This window comes from Bos taurus, chromosome X, assembly GCF_002263795.3.
Source record: "Bos taurus isolate L1 Dominette 01449 registration number 42190680 breed Hereford chromosome X, ARS-UCD2.0, whole genome shotgun sequence".
NCBI classification, from domain to species: domain Eukaryota; kingdom Metazoa; phylum Chordata; class Mammalia; order Artiodactyla; family Bovidae; genus Bos; species Bos taurus.
Window position 1 is genome coordinate 9069697 of NC_037357.1, and position 15338 is coordinate 9085034.

The 15338-nt window shown below is 40.0% G+C and overlaps 1 protein-coding gene across 6 annotated transcripts in view; it reads right to left on the minus strand.

Annotated features, from left to right (window-relative positions):
• TENM1 (teneurin transmembrane protein 1) overlaps positions 1-15338 on the minus strand; it is a 916085-nt gene that overhangs the window by 409451 nt on the left and 491296 nt on the right. For 3 of the 6 annotated variants that reach the window (XM_059883266.1, XM_059883265.1, XM_059883264.1), the window contains exon 1: positions 6125-6410. In XM_059883266.1, the coding sequence (XP_059739249.1) occupies positions 6125-6363 (239 nt within the window). In that variant the 5' untranslated portion in view covers positions 6364-6410. Of the gene's footprint in view, positions 1-6124; positions 6412-15338 lie in introns of those variants that run through there. The other 3 variants (XM_005227449.5, NM_001256555.2, XM_059883262.1) reach the window with 2 other exon arrangements.

Sequence of the window (15338 nt, forward strand, 5' to 3'; positions counted from 1 at the left end):
GCCACATAACAAGCTACAGCCATCTGTCAGAATATGCTAAAAATCAATGAGGATAGTTGGTATCCATTCTTCTGGCTAGGCCTGACTCCTCCACACAATTCTGATTTGTCATTGTGAGTTGGAGTGGTTATGTTAATATCAATTCCAAGTTCTCCCTAGTATTGACTATCATGGCAAAATCTTTCAGCAAGATTCATTTTGGTGACTAGTTTAGGGAGTCTACAGTAAGCCACTTGGCTAGACGGAAGACATAGATGCTCCAACATGACTCCAAAATTGTTCTAAGAGCAAATGTAGTAAACACGAGTGATTTCAGCTCCACAGCAACCAGCTAGACATATCATTTAACTAAAGGCCAATATCTGACAAGTTTTCAACCTCCACTGTTGAAAACTCCACCTCCCAGAAGGTAGAGAAAATGATAAGGAGAATTGCTTCTCTCACTGACTAGAAAAGAAAAATTGGTGAACTGAAGGTGACAGAAACTTTTAGGGAAAGCAACCATTTTATCTGAAAGTCCATAAGTACTCTATAAAGCAAAATCCTAGACTTCAGGAAAGTGGTTTTCTGCAGTGAAGTAGGTATGAGTCCACGCCCGGAGACAGTGAAGAAAAGGAGATGAATAAAGAGCTGGGGAGATCTGCTGGCTATTGAAATAAGTGTGCCTTGACTGGGTGCTCTCCAACCTGTATTTCTAAAGAACATGTACTGAAAAGAAGGGATGAAAATCAAAGATAAATAAATATAAGAAGGCGTGGTTAAAAATGCCGAAAAGAATCACACCTGAAATGACCCTAAAGGTTGAAAAAACCTGCTAAAGATAACAGAACAGTCTTTAAAAAAAATATGTTTAGAACAAGAAGAGCAAGGATAGGCTAGACATGCAACTCATGGAATGGTATCAAATGAGTGATCATATCTTTTTTTGTGAAAAAGAATGATTCTAACCTAAAAGAGGAGCTTCCCTCATAGCTCAGCTGGTAAAGAATCTGCCTGCAATGCAGGAAATCCCAGTCTGATTCCTGAGTAGGGAAGATCCACTGGAGAAGGGATAGGCTATGCACTCCAGTATTCTTGGGTTTCCCTGGTGGCTCAGCTGGTAAAGAATCCGCCTACAGTGTGGGAGATCTGGGTTCAACCCCTGGGTTGGTAAGATCCCCTGGAGAAGAGAACAGCTACCCATTCCAGTATTCCGGCCTGGAGAATTCCATGGACTGTATAGTCCATGGGGTCGCAAAGAGTTGGACACGACTAAGCGACTTTCACTTTCACTCAACCTAAAAGGGTAATCAATATCATAGCCATAAATTGAAGCCTAATATAGGCAAGGTGCCCATAAGAAGGCACTCAGCTGTTCTAAATGAATTGAAATTACATTCCAGAGTGGTGAGAGGGCCTGCGGTTAGATGGCCTAGTCATAGTTGTTTACGTTTTGGGATTGTGGTGTGGGTGACATGTGTCAGAAGACTAAAGACCCTAATATGAGCTTTGGTTTTGAAAAGGGACACAAAGCACATGGGCGCCTTAGGTTAGACAAGGGACAGCATGCTGATTGAGTGCAAAATCCTGAAACAGGCTATTAAAAAGAGGATTTGTAAGCACTTCAAAAAAGTAGTAACCATCAGAAGGCAGCATAAATTCTTTAAGAACAAGTAATGTTAGACAAACCTCATTTCATTTCTATTTTTGATTACTGGCTTGGCAGATCAGTAAAAATGTAAGCACTCTGTATCTGGGTATCAGCAAGGCATTTGACAAGGTCTTTCATGATATGTCTGTGAACAAGATAGAGAAATGTAGAATGCTGCCTGATGGATAAATGTCAACCTGCAGGGAGATTTCCAGTGGCATGCCACTGAGCTCTGACCTCGATTTTGTCCTATATAACATTTTTATTAATGATTTACATACTCATATGAGTAAGTCAGAAAGAGAAGGCAAAATATTGTATGACATCACAATTATTTGTGAAAGTTTAGAAGAAATGAAACAAATGAACTTACGAAAGAGAAAGAGACTCACAGACTTAGAGAACAAACTTATGGTTGCCAGAGAAGGATAGAGGGAAGGGATAGTAAGGGAGTTTGGGATGGAAATGTACACACTACTATATTTGAAATGGATAGCCAACAAAGACCTACTGCCTAGCACATTGGCAGCCTGGATGGGAGGGGAGTTTGGGGGAGAATAGATACAGGTATATGTATGGCTGGGTCCCTTCACTGTTCACCTGAAGCTATCACAGCATTGTTAATTGGCTATGGGTGCATGCTAAGTCGCTTCAGTCGTGTCTGACTCTATGTGACCCCATGGACTGTAGCCCACCACGCTCCTCTGTCCATGGGATTCTCCAGGCAAGAATACTGGAGTGGGTTGCCATGCCCTCCTCCAGGGCATCTTTGCAACCCAGGGATGGAACCAACCCACGTCTCCAGCACTGGCAGTCTGATTCTTTACAACTAGTGCCACCTGGGAAGCCCTTATACAAAATAAAATTTTTTTTTAAAAAAAAAAAGAGCAAGGCATATCTAACAAACCTACAAATGACACAGTAATGAGTGTAGTACAGTGCAAATACTTTCTATGGCAGAATTAGAATTCAGCTACATCTTAACAAGATGAAATCCAATTAGGCTAAATCGAAGCTCTAAACCTATTTTCCACCTATATCCTTTCCATCCCAAACACACAGTTTAAAAAACCTGCCAACTATGTAATAATTATAAAATAAATGAGATGTGGCTTAGCCTTAGAACTCGTTTAAAAGTTTTGAGTTGAGTTAAATAGTGTTTTTGGTGTGTATCAGTAGTGTTATGTGTTCACCAAAAATGCAGACATTGGTTTAAAGAACATTAAGAGAAATATTGGGTTGGCCAAAACGTTCATTTGGGTTTTTTCCATAAGATGTTATGGAACCCAATATTTACTTAGAATAGGGGAGACAACTGATTATTTATCATAATGCAAATTCCTGAATGAGTCAATCAAATTGCTTGTCTACTGAGCGTTCCGTCTACCATACATCGGATCTGCTCCCAGCCTGTGCTCAATGACATCCATAGGTGTCCAGGCTATTGCTTTTTTAATCATACGACCTTCCTCTCCCATCAGCCTCAGCTGACTGAAAGAATAACTGACAAGGCTTGCCAAGAAACATGAACACTGCCTGGTACAAAAGGGATGAATTGGGCTAATCAAATGCACTCTTCTTGGTTTTTCTAAATATATTTTAAAAAGTATTTATGTATTTGGCTGTGCCAGGTCTTAGTTGGGACACATGGGATCTTTGATTTCAGTTGCAGCATATCGGAATCTAGCTCCCAGACCAGGGATGGAACCCCAGGCCCCTTGCATCGAGAGCCTGGAGTCTTAGCCACTGGACCACCAGGAAAGTCCCTCTCTTAGGTTTTTAAACCTAAGGCTAGCAGGAGAATTAGGCAGGTAGCAACGGAACAGGCACTGAAGGGAGAAAGTGCAAGGTGCTGGGAGGCACACTTGGAATCACGTGGTGCGATGAAACACTGACCCTGCTATGAGAAAGTAGAAACTGTGTGGTAGACCAAAGAAATACTGAGCTGACGATAAAAGCTATTGGACAAAGAAAAAGATAAAGAGTGGCAACACTGCAGAGAATTGCTGAGTCATATCACTGCCAGAGATCTATAGGCCTTACCCTTCCTTGTGTATTGACCAGTATTGCCTGGCATTAATAGTCTTAAAAAGATATTCTCAGTTGTTTGAGGCAGTTTGAATAACCACTGCTCCTTTCAATCCAAGAGCCTAATAATCCACGCGTGCCTTCAGCCTTGGCTGTGACACTTCAAGAGCAGACTGGACAGACTGAAGTGTGCTCTAAGGGAACAGCCAGGATGGAGGATTTGAAATCAGTTAATGTGAGGAGCAGGTGGAGGGATGGGGGAAACGTTTAGCTCTAAGTAGAGAAGATTCAGGATCAGTGAAGGGCTGTTAGATGTGAGAGGGGTTTTATTTATTTTGTGAGATCCCAGAACTAGGTCTGGAAGGAATGGGTAGAGTTAAGGGGTGGGAGATTTGTGTTCATTAAGAATCTTCCAGTAGTTGTCTGACATGAAATGGAATGCCTGAGGAATGAGCTAATGTCTTATTCTGGAGATATTTAGGGAGAGGCAGGTAACCACACAATAAGGATGGCAATATTACCTTTGAATTCTATAATGCTTCACAATGCACATTCTGTTACACTGGCTTGATCCTCCTAACAATCTGTTGAGATGGGCATTTTTATATTCATGTTTACAGATGTGGAAGCTGAGGCTCAGAGAGCTGTCATACAGCTCTTAATTAAGTACCAGGGCACTCGCAGAGTTACCTTCTATTGACTGCATGTGAAATGAACATTATAAAGGATATATTTGGAAAATCCTAGCTGATCAAGCTGATAGGGTTTCTAGGTTTTTAAAAATTCATCTTTGTGATGCTGAATATATTTTCAAATGCACAAAAAAGGTACTCTCTCTGCTCATTCTCGTATGAAAACTTATGTTCTTCTCTGCGTCTTATGAAACTGAGACCAATTAATACATTCCTTGCACAGATACAGAAGGTCCGTGGGTGCAGTTTGTACAAACATGCCTAGATGTACATTTCAAACAAGAATAGTTTTCTCTCTCCATTTGCCTGAGCCCATTCCCCACCCTCCTTCCAGATTTCCTGTTATTTGGCTTCTTAGATGAAAGAAATATGTTTGCTTATCAAGACTGCTAGTTAACCAAATGGGCCCACTGCTTTCTTAGCTATCACTAAGCCCTGCAAAGGAATTAAAAGAGTGAGTAAATCACCACCATTAGTGAAAACTCCTTGAAGATAAACATTGTTCTCTGCTTTTCTCACTTAATTCACTTCCTCCCTTTAAAAAAAAAGAAAAAGAAATGCTACGCTATACAAACCCTCTCACTAGTACCCACAGGTGCTTATTGCTATATTATCTCTTGGAAGAGATCAGTAATATCACTTTTTGAAGCTATTTAATCTAGTTAGTGATGGATGATATAGAGTTTCCTGGATGTGGGCCATAGTGTTTTCAGGTTGTTGGTGGTGGCATATTTCTGATGCTCTGGCTGGCATTTAAGTTAATATGCTGCTAAGGAGAAACAATAATTTTAAAATGTGAGTTTATTAGTCCTCCCCTTTCCATTCCAATTCTCAGATTATTGGGATAGAAGTTGATCAGAGGTGACACCAGACATTGCTTGTCAAGTAACACCTTATACCCAGTGTTTACATGCAAGTGTGTTTAGAAAAAGCTTTGGTGGTAGACCTAAAGAAGACATATAAGACAAAGGGAAGTCCTTGAGTTTAACAGACAACAGAATACTATGCCTTATTAGGCAATATTTTTCTACAACAATAGAAAGTTGTAATTTTTGGCTTAAGATAGAGTACCTAGAAATAATGAATAATTTCTCAGTTAATCACATCGAGTGCTGAAATCTATTATGATCAAGGCATCTAGAACTATGGAGGAGTAGAACTTTAATCACCTGACAAAGATTTGAGGAGGAATTTGGAAACTTAAATATATCAAGCAACAGAAACATAGAGGCTAATTTTTGATCAAAAGATCAAACTCCACCCTAATGGCAGAATCAAGTTTTGAAAATTACACATATGGACTTCTGATGGAACAAATCCATTTTCAAAATGTTTGAAGGCAACTTAGTCAAAAAGATCTTAAATAAAATGTAAACTATTGATTTTCCTCCAATTTTGCTTGGATTTCCCTGTAATATTGCAGGATCTTAAAACAAGGGACAACTCTTGAGGATACAATGACAATTTAGGTAATTGCTTGCTTTCATATGCTTTTGTGGGTGTCTGCCTATGGGGTGTTTATGCATCTATGGCTTCCTCTTCACAGGGGCATCTGCTTTGTTTGGTCTGTGTCTATGGGTGTGCCTGGATCTAGATGGGTGTGCCTGTGTGTGTCTCCAGGCTTGTGGAGGAGGTCTGCCTTTTTGCCCAGGCGTCTGGGTGCATATCAATGTATTTCTGCATCTCAGGAGCTGTCTACGATGTGTTTCTGCCCTCAGTGGAATCATCCTGTGCCAATGTTTAACTTTAGTGGGATCAATCATAGCTCAAGTACCTGGTCTCCAATGGTATGTTGCTATTCAAGACCCAGCTGTTATGCAGATGAACCGAATCCTGGGTACTGGTTGGGGGAGCTGGAGCGGCTGGGCTGGGCTGGCTGCGGGTAGTCATTGATCTCCTCTGAAGAGAGTCAGCCGCTGGGGGTGGCTTCCTGGCACAGGTGCAGGCGTGCGGAGGCGGTGGTGGCGGCGGGAGGGGTCTGAAGGTGAACTGGTTGTGTGGGCTGCTCTGCATGTCTAAAGAGGAGAGAAGAAAAACACAAAATAGAGACTGACTCACTAGGCAGTCAGGAAAACACAGCACGTCAGACTTCTGAGGATTTCCCAATAACATAATCCGTGGGATGGGGTGGGGGTGGGCGGGAGAGTTGGAAGTTCAGTCTCTCTGTAAAAATGTCACTTAACATACAAAAACACGTGCAGTGAGCTTCTGAAATGTAAGACATTCACAACCGCATTTACATGTAAATTCATCAGGGCTATAGCAGCTCTAAAGTAAACGAGGCCGCCTCACACAATTTATCAGTTTCTGCTACTGAACAAATAAATTATCAACGAGAAGTGAGCCGATTTCCATCACTTGCAAAAGTCTCACTTTGGAAAATACCAGTGAAAGGCACAAATTTGTTGCAAGGAAAATCACTTGACACTTAAAAGTATAAGGCCACCTTCTGGCTTTCCTCAGGAAAGGATGCTAGCCTGCCTGCATGGGAGCAAAACCAAACTTCAGAAAAACAGCTCAGAAGTGTGTAACTCTCTTGGCCAGTTCCCCTTCTCCCCAACTCAGTGCTTCTTATAAAAGGGAGGCTAGGAGTTTGTTCAGGTTGTTAGACATACTTCTACGGCTGTGCAAAACACAGTCCATACCTCTCCCCTCTTTGCCACACCTTTCTAGAAGCTCAGCGATATTAGCTGCAGCTGAGACAGCAAGGAAACTATTTTTTTATGCCTGTTTGCAGAGGAGGCATCCTGGGACAGCGGTCCTCAGACCTTCTTTATTATTATTGTTTGGTATTTTTCTGCCATTTTCCTGGCAGGCAGACATATAGACAGTAAGTTAGAATTTGGCCCATGCGAAATACCCCAATTAAACCCTTTGAAAAGAAATCACTATTGTAGTTGATAGTCACATCTCTTTCACGGGAAAAACATAACAGATGTCAAGCGATTTCTTGTAACACCAGCATGTTGCCGATAAACTTTGTAGACAGCATGGCTTTGTCCCACCTCCCAAATGACTGAGACTTGAAAAGCAGAAAAATGCCAGAGGCTTTCCATGTCTAGCAAAGGGCTCAGCTGGTTTGTGCTGAGACTCACTTTGCAGTGGTTGATCAGAGGGGGGAAAAATCACTTTCTTCAATCCTTCCACCTCAGACTTGAACTGTGAAGACACTGGCATCATTTTCATCCTTTAAAATGATACTAGTGCCTCAAGAGCATGACAAATTTTCAGCAGTGTTTTCTACTACAGGTGGTTCTCCCTTTAAATAAACTTGCTATGTGAAAAACGGAATTTTATATAGGGAATTGTGTATAGGGAATTGTATCCAATTGTATATTGGATAAGGGAGTGGTGATCATTCATTTTACATGAAGCATTCTTGTAGAAAGTCAGCTACCCTTGTATATTTAAAAGGAACTAAAATGCTTCATGAATTTTCTAAAGCACTCCCTTTACTCTAGACCCAGTCCAAATCCCATATCCACTAAAAAAAATCATCAAAAGTACTTAACATCCCATTAATTTTTTTTAAACCTCTGGATTCATACTCATGACCTTAACAAGAAGCCTGCTTTCCATCCTTGGGGCTCAATGAAGGACTGAATGCTGGGATCCAAAACACCTGGGGATTCTCTAATTTTGTAGATGAGAAAACTGACACCCAGAGAATTGTTTGTCCAGGGACCCTTGGCAAGTTAGTGGCATGGCTCAGATTAGAACCCACATCACCTCACTCTGGCCAAAGCTCCATTCACTCTCCTGCAGCTCTCTGTAATACAAGTTCTCTTCACTTTCTTAAGATGTAGAGACAACAATTCCTCCACATTTTCTGAATTCTTCACTTATGACATACCACTGCCCTGCAGTTATTTGCGTCTATGTCAGCTCCCTTCTTCTGGGCTTCCCAGGTGGCACTAGTGGTAAAGAATGCAGGATACATAAGAGATGTGAATTCCATCTCTGGGTTGGTAAGATCCCGTGGAGGAGGGCATGGAACCCACTCCAGCATTCTTGCCTGCAGAATCCCATGGACAGAGGAGCCTGGCAGGCCACAGTCCGTAGGGTCGCTAAGAGTTGGACACTACTGAAATGACTTAGCACACACTGTTCCTGTGGTAGATGATATCTCCTTTGTGTACACAGGAAGGCAGAGTGGTGTAATGAAGTGCAGCATAGTATAGTGGAAAGGGCACTGAATTCAGGGGTTTGAGTTCTTCTACCACTTGGGAACTTTACCCCCTCATTTGTCAAATGCAGACAATAATCCTTTTACCTAGTAATTACATTTAATTCATTTAACATGTGCTTGGACATAGTATGTCAGTGACTTTATTGAATGTAACAGGAGTATAAAACTTTAAGATTGGAGAATTCCTTTGCGTTCCACTCATTAGGACTCAGCCCTTTCACTGTTAAATACCTGGGTTCAATCCCTGGTTGAGGAACTAAGATTTTGCAAACCACGCACCATGGGCACCCTCCCTCCCCGCCAAAAAAACCAAGATGAGCTGGAATTGACCATAGGAATCATCTAGTTCAGCCCTCCCTCATTCCCTCTCCATTTTACAGCCAAGGAACCCAAGTCTCAGAGGTGAAGTGATTTGTTCAGTCATTCAACTTGTATGAATTTGCCTGCCTGTGTCTGTTGATTCCTAGCCTAGAACTCTTTCCATTATACTATTCTATAAAATAAATGAGTCTCTTCTGGAACTTCAGCACTTAATATTTTTATCATAAATTTGGCCTCTGAGTTTGCAATGTTATAGCAGTCTCTTAATACTCCATGTTTTTGTCCTATGTCCCCAGTTAGGCCACACGTTTCTTAGAGCAAATCACCTTCTACCTTTCTTGAATGCCACGGTAACATTGAGCACAGTGAGTACAGAGTAAGATCCCTGAAAACTTTTATTGATAGAGGAGTGTTTCAATGGTCTGTGAGACCTACAGAACCACCCCAAATGTGCCCTTGGCTCTTTCATTCTGATGTAGCCACTGGATATCTACTTAGTTCACAGAGCAGTAGGCTTCCTCCTTGGAAGTCTCCGTGAAATCTCTCCCAAAACCATGGGGAAGGACAATGATACCTGGAAGAGGGAGCTTAAAATCATGTCCTCCAGGATGTGAAAAGGGCAGCAGTGACACACTGGACAGATTTGTCATCTGAATACATGAACTTAATGATGCAACGAAGAGAAGCCAAAGGTGGGAGTCCGCAGGTAGAAGAAGAAAAGGAATCAATTTTGGGTCATGTGTTCAGAACAACTTCCAAGCAACATGTGTGAGATCTGCTAGCCTAATGAGTAGGTGTTTCTGTCAATACAGTTGGTCAAAGAAAGAAAGTTTTTATTCAGTACAATTGCTTGAAAGAAAGGATCGCTCATTATCGTCTGGATTTAATGCATGCTGGATTTCCCCAAAATCTTTTTTTTTTTTTTAGAAAACTGTTTCATATCAGTTCAGATAGAACTCTCTTGTTTATTGTTGATTTAACCCCAAAATCTTTCTGACTCGTTTTTAATCATAAAAAAATGATAAAAAAATTCTACTTCACTGAAAAGTACAATCCTGCTATTATTATAACATATTCTGTCATTTCTGCCTCAGGTAGAACTGCTTTGTATAGTCATTTTTATTATATATGCTTATATGTATTGAAAACATACATTTTGACTATATATACGTATGTTCTTATTTATATCTATTTTATTGTGTACTGTTGTTCCTACATTTTGAATATGCTGAGGTTTCCCTAGTTGTTCATACCATCTTTAAAGTATTTCACGATATTGGACTGAGTAGAATATATCCGGACCTTAAGCCTTTAAGAAATACAAATCATCTCAGCTTCATTCTTTTTTTCACTTCAGGAAAAAGATGTGGGGAATACACTCATTCCCTCCCAAATGAAGTAATTTAATCCTTGGGCTCCACGAAATGGGATTTCTCAACATTAAACATTAATAAAAAATGCATGAGGGTTCAGTGTCAGGAGCTCTAGAACACCAATTGCAAGGGGTTAAGAGTCACTCACTTCCGAATGTATCTGGCAACCATACGTTTCTGTGCCTGAAAGAGACATGCAAGGGAGAGGGGGGAGTAGCGATTATGCAAATGTGGGTATCCAGACATACAAAGCTTTCTGAGAGTAAATTAAGTTTTCAGATAGAAAGGTCTAATTCACATAATATTCTTGGATAGGAGCCAGTTTCAGGTTTAAGGTCCTAAAATAACTTGGAAAGAAAATCTCTCAGGGGCGGGTAGGGGTAGGGGTGGGATTCCTCCAAACTCTGTATCCAAGGCATTTTAGGCACGGCAGAGCTATTAACAGAAGTATAAGCCTTCAGAAGCAATGCTGTCTGTCACCAAAAGGTAAGTGGGAGAAGAAAAGTTGTCATGCATAGACTTTTTCCCCCCTCTTTTTCTGCAAATAAACCTTCTGGATCATGTGTTAGAGAAACTTTGCACCAGAAATTAGAATATATCTTCCCAGAAACACTGTGCAAGGACTGCTCAAGATATCCATCAGGGTGTTTCACCCCTTTCATTTCATTAACACATACAGTCCATTCAGTTATAAGGTGATGACTGCATTTTGAAAATTCACCGCACTATCACAGAATCATGCATGGGTAAGGGTCTTATGGGAAAAATGGTGTTTGGGCACAATATCTGAAGGGTGCTTGTGAAAGTGGGTGTCAGAAGGATCGCAGCTTATGAGTTATTGTGAAGTGGTGGAAGGAGGGCTATCTGAATCAGACAGGGAGTTCTAACACCAGATGTGGGTGGGCAAGGCTTCTAACACACATGGTGAGCTAAGGTAGCCGGTAGATGTTTCAGATGTAAGCATGTGCATGTTTTGTATATTTGTCCATGGCTGTATCTGCTGTATGTGGTCTCCTGCATGCACCTAGTATTTTTAACAGATGGAATCGCACATGTGCAAATGTGAAATTTCTCTTACGTTCAAATTGTTCTCAAATGTACTAATAACATGGGGACAAATCAATGTTTTCAAAACAAGCATTGTAGCAGAACTGACTGTACAGATAAAATAGCTTTCAGTAGGTGTTAAAAATATTGTCATTAATATGGTAAAGTCAAATAGATTTTTTTTCCTTAAACAATTTGACCAAAATAGACACAAGCCTTGTTTTGCAAAGTCTATGTATTTAACTAATTGATCAGTTTTCTATAATGACACTATGACAATACAGCCTCAAATATGTTTTGTCCCAAAGTTACTATACAGTATATGTTGCAAAGGGGGGCACATATATTCCTATAACTCAAGGGAAAGGTCACAGGAGGTCAGAGAACATGTATGTACTTCCTCATTTAGTCTGTTTCATTACCCCTTTGGCTAAAGTGGGGACAGCATCATGATGCTTTGGCTCCAATTCTGAATCCAAAAAATGTCTGAAAATGTGAGGTTTTTTTCCCTAACTCATTTGGTGGGAAAACCTAACCAGAACTGATATGATGATATTTACAGTCTCTCTGCATTTCATTTAGTGAATTCCCCTACTTTTAGCTGTGGAAATACTGATGTGTTTTATTAAGTGGTGCTGGCCCACATCCCAATTCAGGGGTTGCACAATAGACAGTGTATCTTTATGCTATTGCCTTTAGAAAGTCTTAAAAATTCTAAATTGTAAAATAAGTGTACCCCAAAGATTCTAGATAAAGCATTGAGTCTGTATTATTATTTAAGCACCTCTCTGAACTCTTATGAGGCAAAATTAATTAATGCTTCTGACGGCCTTAGTAATCTACATGAGCAAAGAACATCAGGGCACCAAGGGTTATTGCCATAACTACTTATGTCAAGTCTCTTGAGGCCAATTATAAGGCTTTGGTTTCTGGGATTGGTTTTCTGAGCTGTTCTCTGTCCTAGGAAGGAGAGGGAATAAAAAGAAACAGATTTAATAAAAACAAGAGAGGTTTATTAGTAATATTAACTATTCCTACTAATTTTGCCTGCCAATGCAGGAGATGTAAGAGACACAGGTTCAATCCCTGGGTTTGGAAGATCCCCTGAAGAAGGGCATGGCAATCCACTCCAGTACTCTTGCCTGGAGAATCCCATGGACAGAGGAGCCTTGCAGGCTACAGTCCATAGGGTCGCACAGAGTTGGACAGGACTGAAGCGACTTCGCACACTAATTCTCAATGGATATTACTACTTTAGAGTACTTGTCACAAGTAGCCTTCACAACCAGTGAGGAGGCAGTTATACATTTGCATGTTATGGCTAATATCCATTAACTTGATAGTGTTCAGTGATCATCAAATTAGTCCTAAGTGTATCTGGCTGTAGACATTTCTGTTCTTAACCTTATAATTATTATTATAGGCTCAAAGAATATGGAGGTAATAAAATTGGTTTTCTGAAGAAAATGGAATAAACAGGTATACCTTATCATTCTTCTGGCTCAAATAATACTGCTTTAATATTGATATACTAACAGTCTTTAATAAAAGCAGATTCATTAGTTAAATAAACCATTAGATTGAGAACAGAAATAAAGTCTATTACATAGCTAATGTTTAATAGATGTGTGTGTGTGTGTGTGTGTGTCTGGGCATGTGAGGGCTTCCCACGTGGTGCTAGTGGTAAAGAACTTGCCGCCAATGCAGAAGACATAAGAGATGCGAGTTCAGTCCTTGGGTCAGGAAGATCCCCTGGAGGAGGGCATGGCAACCCACTCCAGTATTCTTGCCCAGAGAATCCCATGGGAAGAGGACCTGGCATGCTATATTCCATGGGTCACAAAGAGTTGGACACGACTGAGCAACTGAGCACACACATGGGCATGTGAATGAGTGAGACATAGAGAACAACAGAACGAGGCAGAAGGAGAGAGAAACAGAGAGAACTCACAATGACAGCAGATGACTGTGGGAGAAGAGTCACAGAGGCCTGGGGAAGGCTAACAATAATAAATTATAATACCATCAGGCTGACATGGTTTCAACCTGGTGCTGGATTTCTTCCCTCTGCATGGCTCCTGAGCCCTGCAATGTTATGTACGATTGTAAAGTCCATCCCTTTGAGGACTTTAAACGGTCCTCTCAGTAAGCCAGCAAGTAAGAGACATGCTCCATTAATTTTTGTCAGTTAGATTGATCTTTGTTACAACCACTAGAAATAAAGCTGAACACTGGAGCACCTACAATCCTTTGACATGTTTGTGCTGAAACTCCTATTTACACTTCAGTCTCTCCATAAGCTGATGCATATCTTTAAAGGCTCTGCTGGTTTACCTCCTGAAAATCTAGGTCTCATTAACTTCCTTTCCTGCTCTCCAATCAGTTGTACAAGCGAAACAAAGAGTCAGATATACACAAGGCAGCCCTCTTCCAATCCATTTCTCCCTGTCTCTATTATTGGGGGAATCCAACTGTGCCATGCACTGTATTGGCTTTACATAGTGCAATTAGCCAATCTCAGGCATAACAGTCAATATTCCTACCGACAGTACCTGGTTTGTTAACTCAATCAACTGTCTGACAAAGATTAGGACAAACTAGGACTTTACAACCAAGAAAATAATAGAAAGAAAGAGAGGACTGTGGCTAATGCTATTTTGGTTAAATTATTCATGTAAATGTATAAACTAATTTTCTTGGTTGTGAGAATACAAGGAGGATACATCTTCACTTATATTTTCAGAGTAGCTTGATGATGTTAAAAAGAACAAAAGAAAAATGAAACCAATACATTTATTACCTATTTATTTTTCTATGCAGAATGGTAAAGAGCTCTACCTTGTGACAAAATTTGGAATTTTAAATGTCAGATTCTAAATATTAATATATGGTATTAACAATTCAAATTAAATTTAGTGGTTGGCCAAAGCCTTTTTCACTATGGTCTTGAAGGAAACTCTGTTATCCATTATGTACCATGAAACATGAAATAGATAATTGCCCTGTTTTATCTTATGCTGACAGTGATGCTGTGGCTTCCATTATTAGGCAGTGAAGTATATCAAAAAGAAAATATAAAAAGTAATGATCCTTAAAAGTTCACATTTACTTTATACTCAACTAAAGTCCTATGTAGGTATTTCAATTATTTTCAGTCCCCAAGTTCATTATTTATTTGCAAGTAGGTAATGGAGGGTTATGAATTAATTGACAGTGAATCCTTTAATAAATTGGCTAATAACAGATATTGTGGAATTTTACAAAGTTTTCATTTTCAGAGCTTCACTTTTTTATTAGACTATTAGAAATGGTCACCCTATATTTGTTCAAAAAGCAACAGATAAAAATCTTTCTAATGTTATTTATGAAAATGGAATTCTGAATGTTTGAAGCACAAATCAAGAAAACATTATGACTGTGTCTAAAAGCTCTAAGAAAAATATTTTTCAAACCACCATATGTTAAATAATGAGGGCAAACTATATTGAGTAGTAAAAAACAAAAAGAAAAATCCCTAGAGGATAAAAAGAAAACATGGAGAACTAGGGAAGACTGGGGAAGGTTTTAGCACCTCCATCCCAAACTTTTCAACAAAAAGAATGAAGAAAAAGTACTTGTTATTAAAAATTAATACCTTGAAGAGATAGTGAAGGACAGGGAAGCCTGGTGTGCTGCAGCCCATGGGGTCGCAAAGCGTCGGACATGACTCAGCAACTGAACAACAATCTTACATTAACCATTATATAACCATCATTGTCTGGCTATTTGGTGAGAAACCTCCTCCATACCCTGTAGGTACTCTCCCAGGAATAAGAGAAACCCATGGATACCAAGTGAAGTGGTGAAAAGGGGTTCCAACATCTATACTGGGAGATTGAAAACATATGTAGTGTCCACCAGGGACAGTGGGAAGAGACAGCCCTGTTATGGCTGTATTCACATGACCCAGATGATTCTCCCTCGTTTTCATCTTTGCTCTAACTCAGCAGTTCTCAGCTAGAGGATCCAAACAAACCAATGTTTTGCTATCACTTGTTACTACAATAGAGGACTCAAGT